Below are 17,887 nucleotides of genomic sequence, written 5' to 3'. Positions count from 1 at the left end.
AGGGAGACATGTTAGGTATACCAGTTGACTTAAATTTTATTAAATCATTAAGTGTTAAAGAATGCTGAAATTTCTAAAACTGAAACACTTAAAATGTTCACCTATTAGGCATAGAATGAATCTTTCTAGATACTCATATGTGTTAGTAGAAAATAATTAGTTTTTTGCAAATGATTTGATATTCTTGACTCGTATAGTTTGTAAACAAATAAATATTAAATGTAATCACATTTTGCAATTATTTGCATCATTTATGTATATAAGCAAATAGGATTTAAAGTACTAGAAATTGCCCAAAGGAAGATACTTGAGCATCAGGTGTTTATTAAGCAAACAGATTTATTGAACTCTCATACTGTGGCCACCCTTGGGATGGAGCCTGAGGTGAATGAGAGGCCTGTTCATAGCGGGCTCACAGTATTTTCTCTCCTTACCTCCCTCCCCTCCATACCCACACTTACATCCCAGTGTCAGATTAATCCTGTGGCCAGGTTAATCTTCCTTTGATATGACTTCTCATGTTTTTATTCTTTATTCAAAACCTGGCAGTAGCGTTTCTTTTCTACAGAAAATGTCCATATTCTTTATTCTGACACTTCTGGGGCCTCCAGTCTAATCCCAACCTCTTAAACAGATTCTTCTTACAGAGATTCTATTCAAACATGCCATCTTTCTGATCCTAATTATTGTGGACTTTTAAGGCAGTGACATAATGGATGTAGTCTTAAGGATAATTGATCAGACATTACTGTTGAGGATGTATTTTTGGAGGATTTAAAAGACTGGAAGCAGGGGTGTTTTACTAGAGTGGTGACAGTGGAAATGGATGGAAAGACCTTTCAAAGGATCGACAGAATGAATAGAGATATTGACTGTAAGAGAGTAGCATCAGAGATCCCAAGGATACTGGCCAATTGAGTCAGGTAGCAGCAGATTGAGGGTCAAAGAATCACGTTTTGAACTTGAAGGACCCTCTGGTATATTGCCCATAATGATAGCAAGTCAAAATTATGTAGTTCCTATTATACTTACTGAGTGTTAGCCTGCTCTAGGGTAAATTCAGGGGAAAATAAGTCTTGCCACTTTGTAGCCTATTATTATTTATAGGATAGTTTTACATATAGTATCTTATTAAACCTCAGTACTCTCTGAGGAAGTTATTACTCTTTTTATTTTATGACCAACTAAAATACAGGATGAGGCTCACCTTTGGTGGCAGAGCTTGCAAGTTGTGAGGCGGTGCTTGAACCCAAGTCTCCTGACTTTAAGTATCATATCTAGAGGTACTACAGTTATGTTTCTAGCTCTAGGAAGTCTTTCCTCTGGGAAAAAACTATGAGTAGTGGGGGGAACTTTGACTGTATAAGTTTCAGAATAAGTTCAACCTTCACTTCTCCCACCGTATAAAATGGTGGTTTATGTATTTTTCTTTTAGCAGCCTCTTAAAAATGCCCTTTTTCCCCCAAACAAAATCTAATCCAGAACTCTATGAAAATGTAAAATAGCTAAATGGTATTTATTTTTAATATCAACAATATAGTGTCAGACAAAAAGAATCCCCAAACTTAAGTGTTAAAAGAAATGTTATAAAATGTTTAAATCTGTGCACAAAGATGGCAAAGGAAGCCTCAGCTCCATGTCTGCATAAATAAGTTATACCGTTAGTTTAAGTTAGTGCAGCAGAAGTCTTCATGTGGTTAAAATTTGGTAAATAACACATGTGAGTGTTTAGATGCCATTTTTAATTGCAGCTTTAAAAATAATTACCAAGTTTAATAAAATATTTGCAGGACCCTTGAAGCACTTTTGTGTTATATGGTTTGAAAACCACTGACCTGGATGATAGCTTTTCTCTTTCCATTGAACTTCTGTGTGGCATTTTTGTTGGAATGATATTTCTGTGGATTCATTAGGTGTGAGATCCATTTATGATTGTGACCCATTAATGGAGAAGTGACTTTGTCATTGTGATTTTTTTTTCATGGAGGAGGAAAAAGGGGGAACTGAGTATTAAATGTGAGGTTTTGTTGTATGGATCATGAATGATGTTTTCTCTAGGGCTATTGTAATTGAAGAAGTGATTACATACACACCACTTAGTATTAAATATTAGGATTGTACATATTTAATAGTGTTGTGAGAAAGAAATGTTGGAAAAAGCCCTAGCATGTAAAATCATGGCACATATAAGAAGACTACAGTTCTTATAGCTCAAAAGTTTGTCAGCACTAAATATAGCAACCTTGAAGCTAGAGGAAACGCAGACAAGAACTATAAAAATAATATGAATAGTCATAATCAATCCATACTTAAGAGGGATGAAAATTTATTGATATCCTTAAACCAGCATCATGATTACCCAGTACCCGTGCTGTCATTCTTCTCTATCTCATTCATGGAGGATGTAGACTATCTGTTAAGGTCCTCTTCCTTTCAGATCTTAGACTCTGTCTTAGAATATTCCCCCAGAATACTCAGCACTGCAGGCCCCAGGTGGCATTCAAACAAAACTTAGTTATGAATTCTTGTGGCTAAAATCCTCATTTACCTTGCCAGTAGATAGGAAAGGAGAAAGGCCATTCTAGGGAAGGGATTCCTACTTAATGAGTGATTGCTAAAATATTTCACTGTTGTTTTAGGATACTAATCACGCCAAGGAACTTTGAGACGTAATAGTAGCAGTCATTATAGAATAATATAATCATGAATTATTTACTAAGTACTTCTACATAGGAGGAACTTTTATGTTTTTTTACATACATTATTTCATTTCAATTCTTTGAGTACTGCCTTGAGGTATAGACATTAATAACTCTTTTTACCAGATGACAAAACTGAACAAGAAAGTTTCTTAAGGTCACACAGTCTGATGGAGCTGGAATTTTACTCAGAGCTCTTAACATTACATCATGTGGCCTCCCTAATAAAACATAGGAAACTGAAAAATTTAGGAACTTATTTTTACTTACAAAAAGAGGGCAAAATGTTGATAATAGGGTAAATTAAGTGGTATTCTAACTTTTCAGTAGTTTCACAAAGTAATAACTAGGTTTAATTCTTTAGATTGAGGAAAAGAAACAAAGAGAAGAAGCAGAGCGAGAGAGATTGAGAATTGCCGAAGAAAAAGAAGAAAAACGGCTTGCAGAACAGAGAGCACGAATTCAGCAAGAGTATGAAGAGGAACAGGAAAAGAAAAGGGAGAAAGAGGAAGAGGTGCATTCTTACCTACTGTATTTTTCTACTTAGTCTGAAAGTGAACTTCTTATTTTGACTTGAAAAGATATTTATTACTTACAAAGGAGAACGGATCCATATCCATTTGTTAGATGCTATTTTTATAAAAATGAAAGACTAAGAGATAAATGATGACTTTTTTTACAGACGAAAAACAGCTTAGGCCGACTAGGATGTTATAATAGATGCCTAATATTTTATTGTTAAGCAGACAGCTTTTTTATTTAAAGAACACTATATCATCTATACCTTCAATTTTATCTCTTTATTTCAAACAAATATGAATGAACTATAGAACGTGTGTATGGAGTGTATAATTTTCTCTTTATTTTAAAGCAAAGGCTGAAAAATGAAGAGCTTATTCGGTTAGCTGAAGAAAGACGAAAAGAAGCAGAAAGAAAGAAGAAAGAAGAAGAAGAAAAACATAACCTACAACTTCAGCACTACTATGAAAGAGAAAATATAATTGGTGAAGAAACAAAGGTAAGTTCCAGACAAAAATGTCTATGGAACCCGTAGTGCAACCCACTTTCACTGTGAGAGTGGTAGAGTAGTTAGCAAAACGAAGAGAGCAGAGAAGGTGCTTTTGTCTCTCCTTTCGTCATAGTACTTTTTCTGGGGGCAGTGCACTGAACTTCCTGTACTAAATGATGTCACTGTGCTGCGTTGTGTTTTCCCTCCTATGAACAGAATAGGCTTACTTTCTGTCGCCATTCTTAGTCTTGTTCCCATAGTCCGTAGACGAGCACCCTCCACACTGTTCATGACAAGACTGAAGGTGTTTGGAAACTTTTGTAGCAATTTGTCAATGTAATTTTATGTCGGTTGAATCTATAAAATAGCTGGCCTTGAATTGTGTAACATCTTTTAAAAGTTTTTATTTATCTAGTACAGTTGACCTTTGAACAATGCAGGGATTAATCTGTGTGTGTGTAATTTATAGTTGGCTCTCCATACCTGCGGTTCCTACACATCTGCACATTCAACCAGTCACTGACTACAGTACTGTAGTGTTTGATGAAGAAAAATATCCCTGTATAAGTGGACCTGTGCAGTTCAAACCCATGTTGTTCAAGGGTCAACTGTAATTCAGTCTTACTCTGTTTTACACATCTGTCCACAATGGATTGGAAATTAAAAAAGAAACTTGTGGCTCACCACAGACTGGTTTGAAGTCCATGTCTCTGAGATGGGGGTTGATGTTCACACTTAGGCACATGAGTCAAAGTTATTAGACAGGAGTTTTCTCTCTAGAAAGCCAGTAGGCCCTTATGAAAATCCAGTTCACATCCTTGCTCATATTTCAAAGCTACATTTAAAATTTTGTTTGTATAGTATCACTAGGGACTTATTAAAAATGTGTCTTCCTGGTCTCATCTACAACGTGTCTAATTTACTAAGTGTGATTTAGTAACCCTTAGGAGTTTGGATGCAGTTGGCCTGTGAACCACACCTTGAAAAACCCTATGTCTTGTACGTTTAGCCCAATTTAATTTTTAAAAAATTGTTTTCAGAAATTTAGATTTATACAGACATGATTTCTTGTAAGTAGAATTGACAAAAAGATTACTTTTAACCAGTGTGCTCCTTGGGTGTATTTATGATGTGATTTGCTACATTGTTCAATGTGTAACCTACTATAGGTAACGTGAGCCATTTCTGGTGCAAATACACTTTTTGGATTTCTCATCCCAGGGTTTTATGATGATAGAAATAAGTATTCACAATTTGAATTTGCTGAAATGTTGTTTAAAAGGGAATTTATAGGGGCTTCCCTCGTGGCGCAGTGGTTAAGAATCTGCCTGCCAATGCAGGGGACATGGGTTTAATCCCTGGTCCAGGAAGATCCCACATGCCACGGAGCAACTAAGCCCGTGTGCCACAACTACTGAGCCTTTGCTCTAGAGCCTGTGAGCCACAACTACTGAGCCCATGTGCCACAGCTACTGAAGCCTGTGCGCCTAGACCCGTGCTCCGCAGCAAGAGAAGCCACCACAATGAGAAGGCCATGCACCGCAACTAAGAGTAGCCCCCGCTCGCAGCAACTAGAGAAGGCACACGCGCAGCAACGAAGACCCAACACAGCCATAAATAAATAAATAAAAAGGGAATTTATGAGTCAGATCTATATTTTTTGTTTTATTTTCAGTGTTGCAGGAACATTAGGCAGTATCCTTCATTTTTAGGATATATATAGTTGCTCATCCTTTTAAAGTATCATTGAAATGTCATATCATTCATATTTCTAATTGATAAAGTTTGTTTTCTAGAGCATCATTGGGTTTATAGCAAAATTGAGCAGAAAGCAGAGAATATTTTATTGTAAAATTGATTATTTGAGAATGAAGGTTGTTAGTTTCTCACAGTTGTGTTTCTGCCATTTTCTTACTATGTCTAAGAAAAAAGCTATTTCTTAGGAATATGTAATTTTATGACTGTCATAGTTTAATTGTGAAGTAACATAAAGTTTTAGACCAACTTTGTTCCATTTAATGCATTCTGCCCTCAATTCTGAAATTATCATTGCTAGCTGTCATTTTTTAACTTATGTAGGCCTGATATATATTTTTGTCTACTCTTAGTTTTTACTTTTGTGTCTGCATTTTAAATTTTTTAGTCTGTATATTTATTTGGTTTGTTAAAATTTGTTTTTTTAATCCTAATCTGAGAGTTATACTATCATAATCAATATATTTGATCATATTAATTGAATTTCTGACTTTTTTGTTTTTGCTTCCTTGACAGTTACTTGGGTTTTTTTTGTTTTTTTTTAAATTATGTGGACTATGCTTTCTTTGCTTCATTCTCTGCAGTCCTTTAGAAGGTTTAACTTGTCTTTATAATTCTGCCTGTGGTCACCTAGAGTTTTTATTTTTAAACTTTGTCATATATTTCTAATTTTATCGAAGTCACTAGTGAAAGTAATATTTGATTTTGTACTGTGCAAAATGAACAATTTAACATCCACATTTATAAACATACATTTATATTTTTATCCAGATAATTCTTATTGTATTTTGTTGGGAGTTTTTATGTTTTCAGCATTTTGATTTTAATACGAAGTTGGGAACTATTAGCTTTATTACACTGTAACCTGAAACCCTGTTTTATTTCCTTACGGAGACATAGAAACTCTGTCACAATCCGTGATGCTCTTGGTGACAAGGGATCTAGATTTTAGAGATGTGTGTATATATACACACACACATAGACATACGTTGGTGTGTGTGTGTGTGTGTGTGTGTATGTATATATATATATTTTTTCTCCCCCTCAGCACTTGAGACAGCCCTCTCCTGTAGTTCCTGCTCTTCAGAACAAGATTGCAAGCAAACTCCAAAGACCTCCTTCAGTTGACAGCATTATAACTTCCTTTATTCAGGTATACACTCTTTTCTTTTGATTTCTTCATCTTCGCTAAGTTACTTTGGATTGCGGGTATTGAATGAGATTTTCTTATTCATCTTACTTAGCTAGATTACATTTTTCACATCTGAAATATAGATGATGTTTACATTGATTTGTCTGTTGCTTCAGTTATAAATGATAATACTTGGTGCCCCAAAGTTTAAATTCTTTTGACAGATCATAATTTAGCAAGTGGTACTTGTCCAGGCCCCTCAGGAAGGCCTTTTCTCTGGTAATATGTCTTCTAGCTAGCTGTAGCTATGCTAATAAAGTCCCTTATACTGTAAACTGAGCTACAATCAGAAAAGCGCCAGGAAAATGTTCCAGAAGGGTTGATCCTTGAGTTGACTCTTGAGGAATGAGTAGGAATTTGCTATAAAGAGGAGGAGGAAGAGGGACTTGCAGCATATGCAGAATCATGGAGGGCACTGTAAGCCAAGTGGCATGCGTGGAGAATACATGGTTTGTTCTGGCCTGCTGACACCTCACCAGATGGCAGAGGAGGTGAAGGCTAGAATGTATGCAGGGTGTTGTAGGGAGTGCTAAGGGGTTTGACTTTATTCCATAGGCCAGTGGATATTAAACAGGCTTTTTACCAGAATAGACAAACATATTAGAATGTTTTCCTCAAGCCCACCCTCTGAGATCTGATTTGGTAGGTCTGTGGTAATGTATGGGAATTCATGGTAATATTTTAAATAGGAGAATGACACGGCCATGTTTGCCTTGCGTAATGTTCTCTCAGGCAGTGGTGGCGTGGAGATATAGTATGGAGGCTGGGCAAGACTGTAAACATGGAGAAAAGTTAAGATGCTTTTGCAGAAGTCCAGATGTGACTTTGAGGACCTAAACGAAGGCAGTGACATTAAGAACTAAGAAGAGGTGACAACTTCAAGATATATTTATGAGATACAGATAGCGCTGTTTATTGACTGTGTGTGACGGGTAGGAGTCAGTGACAACTGTCAGGTTTCTGGTGAAGGTTCTGTAGAGTAGGCAGCTGAAAATACAGGTTGTGGCCAAGGAAGGCGCTCTGCACTGGATTTATAGTTTTGGAAACTACTAACATTATTGCTTGTCTAATTAGTATGATTGTCTAGGATGTGTTCAGGGGAAGTAAAGAGGGCTGAGGATGGAACAGTAGGGAATTACCAACATATAAGAAGCAGAGCAAGGAAATTGGGAGAGTGGCAATGATATCAGTTGCTACTGGCCAAGTAAAATAAGGGCTTAAAATGCCCATCAAATGCATCACTGAGGGATCACTTGGTAGGAGATGCAAAGGCTGTATAGTGAGGAGTGAATGGGAATAAGGAAGCAAACACCGTATGCACTGCACGTACTGTTTTTTAAAGAACGGCTATGAAGGAAGAGAATGGACAATAGATAGTGATGAAGGGTGAGGTAAGTTTTTTAAAAAATGGAGAGATTTTTAAGCACAGGCTGTTAGGAAGGTGGTTGGAGAGAGGAAGAGAGTGGACAAAAAACAGTAATTGATGGAGGAGCTGAGAGTGACTTATCAGATACAGAGTACAGGTGAAGGGATTATCTTTGGATGGGGCAAGGCCTCTCCCATTGCAGTGGGAAGAAAAAATAAATGTAAGTAAGCTTATAGATAGAGTGGTGGGGAGCTTGGTTTCTCTTACATATAGTTACTTCAAAATAATTCCTCTTTTAAAGCTTCTGAGTAGGGAAGACATACTGAGTTGTATCTTTGTTGTGACTGTTAAACAGGAAAGTTCCATGTCCAGGGCACAGTCTCCTCCGGTACCTGCCAGGAAAAATCAGCTTCGTGCAGAAGGTAGAGTGGACTATTAAACCTGTAATCTAGACTATTTCTGTTTTTAACTTTTTGTTTTGAAAAACAGACTCACAAAATATGAAACAGTATAGAGAGGTGCTGTGCACCCTCCCCCCAGCTTCCCTCAGTCGTGCAATATCACAACCAGGAAATTGGCATTGGCATACTCCACAGACCTTCATCAGGTTTCACAGTTTTCACATGCACTAATTTACGTGTGTTTGTGTGTGTGTGTAGTTCTATGCATTTTTATCAAGTATAAGTTGTGTAGCCACCACACAATCACGATACAGAACTGTCCATCACCACGTAGGAACTCCATTGTGCTGCCCCTTTATAGTTACACTCCCCTGTCCCCCCTGCCAAGAATGTTTCTTACCATTTGAAATTCCTGTATTATCAGAAATGTGTTTGTGGGTCTTAATGATGTTCATAAATATGATCTATATATATAAAGCATTAAAAATAACTTTCATAAAAATGTCACTGAGCATTTTAGCTTTATGATAAGTCAGGTTATGTTTAATATTTAACCTTTTATTCGTATACATGTCTTATTTTTCACTTACCAATGTGAATTTGCAGAGGAGAAAAAAAATGTAATTATGGAATTATCAGAAATGAGAAAGCAGCTTCGTAGTGAAGAGCGGCGTCTGCAAGGGCGGTTGCTGCACATGGACAGTGAAGATGAAGTTCATATAAGGCAAGTTTAGAATTGCATTTTTTTTTTTTTTTTTTTTTTTTGTGGTTAGCGGGCCTCTCACTGTCATGGCCTCTCCGGCTGCGGAGCACAGTCTCTGGACGCGCAGGGTCAGTGGCCATGGCTCACGGGCCCAGCCGCTCCGCGGCATGTGGGATCTTCCCGGACCGGGGCACGAACCCATTTCCCCTGCATCAGCAGGCGGACTCTCAGCCATTGCGCCATCAGGGAAGCCCTAGAATTGCATTTTTTGTTTGTTCTTGTGTTCTTTTCTGTCAGGATAAGGAATCGGAACATATCCAATAATTCTACAGTTTTGGAACAGGATTAATTATCTTTATCATAGAGCCACATCTGTTAGAATTTTGCATGCTTGAAAAAAGTGTTTAACGGATTATTGGTGAAATTGTAATGACTGAAATAGCCTTTCCCTCTCCCCAAAAGAAATCTAGCTAAATAATTACGTTCTAGTGGAGGGACTCAGTATAACTAATTCAAAATAGTGTATGATTTTTTTAGTGTGTTTGCAGTATGTGGTAGGTTTTCTTTCTTTTCTTTTTTGGCAGAACGGCTCTTTCTTTAATTAGCTAATGTGCTATTTAATTCACATTCTTCAATTTTATGTAGATAACATTGCCTTCATAAAACATTTCTTCGCAATTGTAAAATCTATTCACTGTGAAAATATGGGATATTTAATGAATATTGATTTAACCTAATATAAAATATTTAAGCAGAGAATTTTAATTGTCCTTCCGTACTGCCAGTAGTATATTTATGGCAATGGTGATGACAGTGGTGGTGTTGATAGGAGGAAGAAAGAAAAAAAAGAAGAAAGAAGTAGCACTTTCTTGAAGGCAAACCAAAAGTGTTATCCCTAACCATGGCATCTTTAATAGGATTAGTGAAAAATCAGTATTGGGAACAGGCCATTCTTCAAGCTCTATCTTTGAGATAGTTTGCCTCACTACAGAGAAATCACTGAGTGAAAGATAATTGACTAAATTGGGACTCATGTACAGAAGGCAGACGGATGCAGAAGTTCCTTTGTAAGCTAATCTAAGTGATAAGGAAGCCCAAGATAGGAAAGAGATGGTTGAAACAAGACTAGAAGAAGACATAGACTAGACAATTATAAAAACAATCTCCTTACTGTCCCTTTCTCAGTCTTCGAAAAAGTCAGGCATAGAAACTTGGTCCTTGAGAGGAAAATGATAATAGGAATGGAAAACTTCAGAGATGGAATAACCATTCCATCAGCAGTGTATTGTTTTCTGAAATACTTATTTTCCAGCAAAATAACTTAATAGACTACCAAACATTTCTGATCATTTTTGCCAAAAGGACTCATAAATTTTCCAAAGCAATATTCTTCAAACTGCAGGTTGCAGTCTTTTAGTAGGTTGTAAAATCAATGCAGTGGGTAACTACCACATTTTCTTTAAAGAGTGTTTATCTAAAAAAAACCATTTATTTTGGCATAATTTTAGTTTATAGAAAAGTTGCAGACATAGTATAGAGAGTTTCCATACACCCCTCACCTAGTGCTCGCTGTTGTTAACATCTTACATTCCCAGAATATGTTTGTCACAACTAAGAAGCTGACATTGGAACATTACTACAAACTAAATTCCAGACTTTATGGATTTCTCCAGTTTTTCCATCAGTGTCCTTTTTCTGTTCCAGGATTTAGTCAGTACAGGGTACCACACTGCATTTAGTTGTCGCATCTCCTAGTCTCCTCTATTCCGGGACAGTTTTTCAGTCTTTCTTATTTTTCATGATTGTGACAGTCTAGAGGGGTATTGGCCAACTATCCTATAGAATGTCCCCCAGTCTACATTTGTCTGATGTTTTCTCATGATGAGGCTGGGGTTAAGGGGTTTTGGAAAGAATAGCACAGGGTAGCCTTCTCATCACATCGTATCGGCAGGTATGTGACATCCATATGATAGCGCTGGAATCACTAAGTTTACCACACTGGCAAGAATTGAGAGGTGGTGGGAATAAGCTCCATCTCCTGGAGAGGGGTTATCTACATATATTATTTAGAATTCTTCTGTAAGAAAGATTTGTCCCTTCTCCTCTCTTTATTTATTCAGCCATTTATTTATATCACTGTTGTTTCATGTATATTTATTTTGTACTTTGGGTTATAATGTTATTTATAACATTATAACATTATAGTATTATGTTATTTATGTTGTTGCTCAAGTTGTTGCAACTTAGGCCATTGGGAGCTCTTTCATGTTGGCTCCTGTATCTCTTTGATATGTCCCATCCTTTTGTTTCTTGAGCACTTTTTTACTTTCTGTTACTGCAAGATGCTCCAGGCTCATCTTGTATATTCCCTGTCCCCTGCCCTGGAATCAGCCATTTCTCCAAGGAGACCTGGTTCCTCTTGGAGAATGGTATTTAGAAACCAAGCTCTCGGTGGGCACAGCTAATTAGTATATGTATATATACTAAGTCATAAACATTATCTGTAATTGTTCCTGTGTCTATCAATCTGTGTACACATTAAATTCATACTGATATTTCTGACTGTAATCCAGGATGTGGTAGGATTTTAATGTAGCATGTTAACCTGCCTAATTATGCTTTGCTTAGATTTTTGTTGGCATTCTCTAGGCATGTTCTGGCTAAGTAAACAAGGTGAGGAAATTTCAAGATACAGACTGGCTAGGTAATGGAATGTTAACCCAAGGTGGTAATTTTCAACAAAGAATTCTTCCATAGTAGGTCAACTACTTCTTAGTAATGGAGAGGTCAGTATAGTTTTTCTGTATTTACTTTCAAGATGTTATAAATGCCTTAACTTTTGCAGCTTTCCATATTCCAGACATGCATATTCCATTAAATCTAATGGATCATTGACTTTTTATTTTCTTTATTTTCATTCATAAACTGAAGACTGTGCTCTCTTTTGGCAAACCAGTGTAAGAAAGAGAAGCTGGGCAGCTTTTCAGTTTTCTCACTTGCAAATCTTACACAATAATTTCCACCCCATGAGATTCTAGTGAAGAATAAATAAATGTATGTATTTGAAAGCACTTTGTAAATTCTGTGTGCTAACTTAAGTTAGATAATATATGTTAGAATTACCATCATTTAGCAAGAATTGGTTAAATACATTTAACTTCGGGGTAGTGTTCGATATGTATTGTGATCAGCGACATCTCAGTGTTGGCTCTTTATTCCAGTTTTACAAATAGTTTCACAAAAAGAATCTCTTATTCATTAATTAATTCACCATATTATTGAATTCCTAATAGTGCTAGGCACCCCCAGCTCACATGCAAAGAAGAGCTAATAACCTAATTCCTAACTGAACAGCCTACTTAACTATTAGCATTAATGGTATACAGGAGTCCAATTTAATGGCCTCCAAAAGCCTTTTTAGTATTTGTTTTGCATTTTAATGAATCTCTGTTGCAGTTCCTATCCCCCTAGGTGGTTCACTATTAGAGGTCTATGTCAGCCTTGACAAGGTGATTTTGTGGCTTTGGTGAAACCTTCCCCATAAAAGGAAACCCCAGGAGAGCAGGGGGCATTGCCTGTGGGGATCCCAGCTCTTCCCATCTAGGTGCTTAGGGAAGATTTAGTGAATAAAGACATGAAGGCAGGAGTCTGGCAAACTTCTAGCTTAGAGCTACATTTTAAAAAATAGAGGGGACCCACCTAGGGCTGAGGGAAACAGCAGCAAATACTTTATTTTCAGGGCTGGAGATACCATCCCCCTATCCCTGTTTTCTATTATCATCACTCCCCCAAAGTCCTAGCAGAAAACTCACTTACTAAGCTACCTGCCTATTTTGCTAACTTCCTAGGTTAACAAAGGAAGAAATATTCTTCCAGAAATAGAGTAGTAATTAACTAATTAGGTATCAAGTTCCCGGAAAGCCCACTGTAAAATTAGTTGGGAGACTGTGGATAATACCTCTTATTTTGGGCAGCATATTTATGCTGTATTTCTCTGTATAATTTCTGTTTTAGGCTGAGGGGAAGGTAACATTTATTGAGACCTAGTACATGTCAAGTACTATGCAGGGTACTTTACAATATATAATTTCATTTAATCTCATGCTCACAACAAGACTAAAAGGGTAGACATTGTCTGCATCTTACAGATGGTGCAGTCAAACTTCTAGTAAGTTGCAAAGCTGGTCTTTGAATCTTGGTTTCTTTGACCAAAGACTAATCTTTCTATTACACAAACATTTTAAGGTAAACCTCACTCATTCTGTTCTTCCAATAAGATACTTTGCTTCTGAGCATTTTGAAAGATTATAATGACCTTATAAATACCCTGTTTATTTTTTTTTAATTAATTAATTAATTATTTTTGGCTCGTTGGGTCTTCGTTTCTGTGCGAGGGCTTTCTCTAGTTGTGGCAAGCGGGGGCCACTCTTCATCGCAGTGCGCGGGCCTCTCACTGTCGTGGCCTCTCTTGTTGCGGAGCACAAGCTCCAGACGCGTAGGCTCAGTAGTTGTGGCTCACGGGCCTAGTTGCTCCGCGGCATGTGGGATCCTCCCAGACCGGGGCCCGAACCCGTGTTCCCTGCATTGGCAGGCAGATTCTCAACAGGGAAGCCCCCCTGTTTTTTTAATACTAGGAATTGAAATAACAGCTACTAGAATAAATTTTTATAATATATTGTGGTGAAAGATGCCGAATTTCATGTACAGGGAGTTAAATGTCAACTCAGATTTTTTTCCCAGAAGACACTTTTATCATAATTTGTCATTTTCTACAGGAAAAGAGAAAGGAATCCCATGGATGTATTTGACATGGCCAGACATCGGTTACAGGCTCCAGTCAGAAGACAGTCACCTAAGGGCCTAGACACTACTACTTTTCAGAATATTCATGACTTTAATGAGCTGAAAGATAGAGGTGAGTAGAATGCTGCTATTGTAATGATACAGCAAGAGTGTCCTACCCATATTTAAGTATCTTTAAAGACGTTTGTATCCTTTTTCTAAAGTAAAGTTTCATTTATGGTATATATTTTAAGTGATGCTGAATGAAACTTCTGTATACTCTAGTTCTTCAATTTACCAGTCTGGTGGATGGACCTTTAGTTTGGCTATTTTCCTTTGGAGGGCATACAGCTCTTAAAGCCTCAGGAGTGGATTAGATCAGTAAAATAGTGTGAAGAGTGGCACCTGACATTGAGTGGAGGATGGACAGCCAGATGAGCTTAGTAAAGAGGTGGAGAAGGCAGAGTCAGTGACTGGAGGTTAAGCAGGAGAATGTGGTGTCCTGAAAGCTGAGGGAAGAGAGTGTATCGGGGAGGAGGGACTATGTAGAATGAATATTGGAAGGTGTCAGTTGGATCAGAGGTCATTGGTGACCTCAACTAGATCTTTTTTGGTGGAATTATGGGATCAGAAGCCGATCAGAAGCCAGTTAGCTTTGGAAATGAGGACTGAATAAATAGGAAGCAAAGTGTTAGAGGCAATGAGCAGAAGAACCCTTGGAAGAAGGGTGGCTGGGAAGGGGAGGAACACAGGGTCTGGAGCTGGAGGAGCTTGTTAGGAAGCTCATGTGAAAGCTGTTACAGGAGGCAGAGGCTTACAACATAGGGGAGGGAGGGAATGTCTTTGAAGAGAGCAGGGTCCCTGAGTAGAAAGGAGGAAATGCAGGACTTTTGAAGGAAGGGAGTAGAGAAAATTTGATGCGGCCACTTAGGAGGAGGAGAGAAAGCTTATTAGGGAAGTAGGATTGCCAAGGTAACAGAGGCTTGGGAGACTGAGAGGAACCAAAATGTGTGTTACCTGTGATTTTTCTTCAGGTGCACTCACAGAGCGGCTGTTGGGATAGAGGAGGCGAGTTGTTGGATGGTGGTTTTATGACCTATACCACATGAATTGGAGTTTACACCTTTCTTCTGCTTCTTATTTTTAAAAGTAATATCTATTTTAGAAAGTTTTGAAAATTTAGGATAGAGGGAAAAATCACTTAAATCACCTAAATATAAACACAATTAATATTTTGTATATTTACTAGTCTTTCTGAGCTTAATTAAAACAAAAAAAGTAAAATAAAAACTAGATGTAATTGTTATTTAATTTTGTTTTTTTTCACTTAGATATACATGTGTCATCAATTACATATACCATAGTTATGTTTTTATTCTGTCATTTATTGATTACTTATTATATGCCAGGTATTATATTAAGCCAGTAGGTCTCAGGGGCCTTCTTGAGGTCAAAACTATTTTTTTTTTAAACATCTCTACTGGAGTATAATTGCTTTACAAAACTATTTTTATTATAAACTAAGACATTATTTGTCCTTTTCATTTTTATTCTCTCCTGTGTGTACAGGTTTTCCAGAGCATATATGGCACATGATGACTTCATTGCTCTGAAGCTAATAGAATATGTTTTTGTATTAATGTTTTAAAAATTTCTTAGGTTTAATTTCTAATATGATGGGGGGCAGTAAATGAAAGCTCTTTGGGGTCCTTAACTTTTAAGAGGGTAAAGAGGTCTTGAGAACAAAAAGGTTTAAACTGTAAAATTGAGCCATTCATTTCCCTGTTACCACATCTAGTCCTCATTGATCATATGACTTAGTTGTTGATGTCTCTTGTTTTTATAGAGAGGAAAATGAGTCTGGAAGTGGGGAAATCAGGCTCCAATCCAAGTTCATGTGTCCAGAGTCTCTTCTGTTAACCTTGCTCTTAATCATTTTCTAATTCTTAGATATTCAGCATGCTTCTCATTTCCCACTATTGTTACCAAATCAGGTCCGGCTGCTTGTCGCTTAAAAAAATCAGTACTCGCAAAAGTTGGTGGAAAGGAAAGTTGTTTTTAATCAGAATGCTGACAATCTGGCGAGATGCTGGACTCAATGTCCCCCAAAAACCATCCTGAAGATTCTGCTGGGCCATGAAAGTTTTTAAAGGGAAAGAGGGAAGTCATCTCAGTTACTCATTGGGATGGGGGTCAGAGTCATCGCCCCCCCACTGTGTGCAGGCCTGTTGACTACTCATGATCATTCTTTAGTTGCTATTCACACAGTTTGTGAGATTACTGAAGGGGAAGCTAGGGAAGAGATCTGGTCATCTGTTAATTACTTATTCTTCATTTCTACTTCTTAGTTCTACAGAAAGAACCAACACATTAGGCAAGGTATTGTGTGATCAAAAGATTTGAAAGGTGTGCTAGGGCTGGAGATGAGGAGAGCATGGGGGTGCCTGGTTTAAGGTTAATGACAGACAAAGGGGCCTCCTGCAGAGAGCTCTTTCCTGCCAAAAGCTGCTTACAAATCCCCACTTGGCAGAACATCATTCCGTTTCTGTGGGATCATGCATGAAGGTCTTTGTAACTTCTTCATGCTGACATACGGTGCTGTATTCTTAGGGTGGAAGTTGTTGGCATGGGTCTGTAGCATCTCTTTGCTGGCAGTTGTAGTTGCCCATTTACATATGTGGGCAGAACAAGCGACTGCTCAAGGTGGAGCAGTTTATGTCACGGCTGCAGTCTGATCATCATGCAGTCCGCTTTTTCCTTCTGGTGGCAGGTACAGTATCTGTAAAACAACTCAGGAGTGTGCATCAGACACTGAGTCTGTGACTCTGTTGTCCTGATCATTAGCCACTTGAGCCTGCTCCTTTGTGACTCAGGGAGGCCTGGGAGACTTCAGCTTCTCTATAAACAAGAGGCAGGAGACAAGGAGGGGCCTTTGTACTTGGGTTGGGGGCGGGGCATAGGGTTCTGATTAGTTCCACTGTGGATCAAAAGGAATATTGTCAAGACTTTTTAAATGTGTGAACTATATTTTTATTCTCAAGATTTAAAAATTAAGGTTTAACATTTTAATTCTGATCAGTTGATAATTCTTGAACTTGTGGCATAGGTGAATTCTCAGACTGTCATTTCCTGCAGAAATGACATCCCTCCTAAAGCTCCAGGCAGCCTGCATTTATCTTTTCATTTTTTTTGGCATGATATTTACAAATATTAATTGGCCAATAACATTATGGTTTCATTTTTCCAGTGTATTTTAGGGATCGGCTGTGATTCAGTGTCTGGTGGCTGCCTGAGTTACAGCCATCTGAATAATTGCTTGGATGTACCTGCACATAGTGGCAGGCTCTAGGTGGCATCTTGGGGGAGTGGGAAGGTCAGGATGGAGAATGTGGCAGTCAGCTGCTGCTTGCTCTGGGGGCTCCCTTATAAAGGTGATAAGTTTGTGAAAAGGCATTTATTTAAAGAATGTTAATTTTGTGTTCATTAGTTTTATGATGATGTCCTTTGACTTTGCTGATTGATGTCTCGTTATTTATACTGTTCCTATTTATAGTGAAGTTTTATAAAATCTCATTTGGAAACAAGATTTAACTTGGTTAATATAACTTATTTTTGTACCAGATTCAGAAACACGAGTTGATTTGAAATTTATGTACCCGGATCCTCCAAGAGATTATCATACCTTAGAGATTCAGCAGCAAGCCTTGCTAAGAGAGCAGCAGAAGAGACTGAATAGAATAAAAATGCAGGAAGCTGCTGAAGGTAAGAAATAGTCATTGCTGTTTCACAGTTTCAATGGGTTGTTTTTTTGTTGGCTTTCTCAGTCTCTGGTATTGATTTCAATCCGAGGCAGGCTCCCTCCACTGGCAGCTCCATATTCACATGCCCCTTTTGGCCTATAGTCCCTGAGAAGAGTAAGTCCCAGAGAGGGCTGTGATTGGCTTGACTGGGGTATGTTATTTGTGCACGGGAGGGGTCCA

At 37.8% G+C, this 17,887-nt stretch overlaps 1 protein-coding gene across 4 annotated transcripts in view; it reads left to right on the top strand.

Annotated features, from left to right (window-relative positions):
• Positions 1-17,887, top strand: part of CSPP1 (centrosome and spindle pole associated protein 1) — a 112,489-nt gene that overhangs the window by 77,918 nt on the left and 16,684 nt on the right. For all 4 annotated transcript variants that reach the window (XM_082675001.1, XM_082675000.1, XM_082675003.1 and 1 more), the window contains 7 exons: positions 3,064-3,213; positions 3,571-3,717; positions 6,512-6,616; positions 8,377-8,443; positions 9,029-9,146; positions 13,901-14,040; positions 17,529-17,669. In XM_082675001.1, the coding sequence (XP_082531127.1) occupies positions 3,064-3,213; positions 3,571-3,717; positions 6,512-6,616; positions 8,377-8,443; positions 9,029-9,146; positions 13,901-14,040; positions 17,529-17,669 (868 nt within the window). The remainder of the gene's footprint in view (positions 1-3,063; positions 3,214-3,570; positions 3,718-6,511; positions 6,617-8,376; positions 8,444-9,028; positions 9,147-13,900; positions 14,041-17,528; positions 17,670-17,887) is intronic.

The sequence above is a fragment of the Grampus griseus genome (assembly GCF_964374135.1).
Source record: "Grampus griseus genome assembly, chromosome: 17".
NCBI classification, from domain to species: Eukaryota; Metazoa; Chordata; class Mammalia; order Artiodactyla; family Delphinidae; genus Grampus; species Grampus griseus.
The sequence above is the reverse complement of the archived record's forward strand: the minus strand, read 5'-3'. Positions and strand labels throughout refer to the sequence as shown.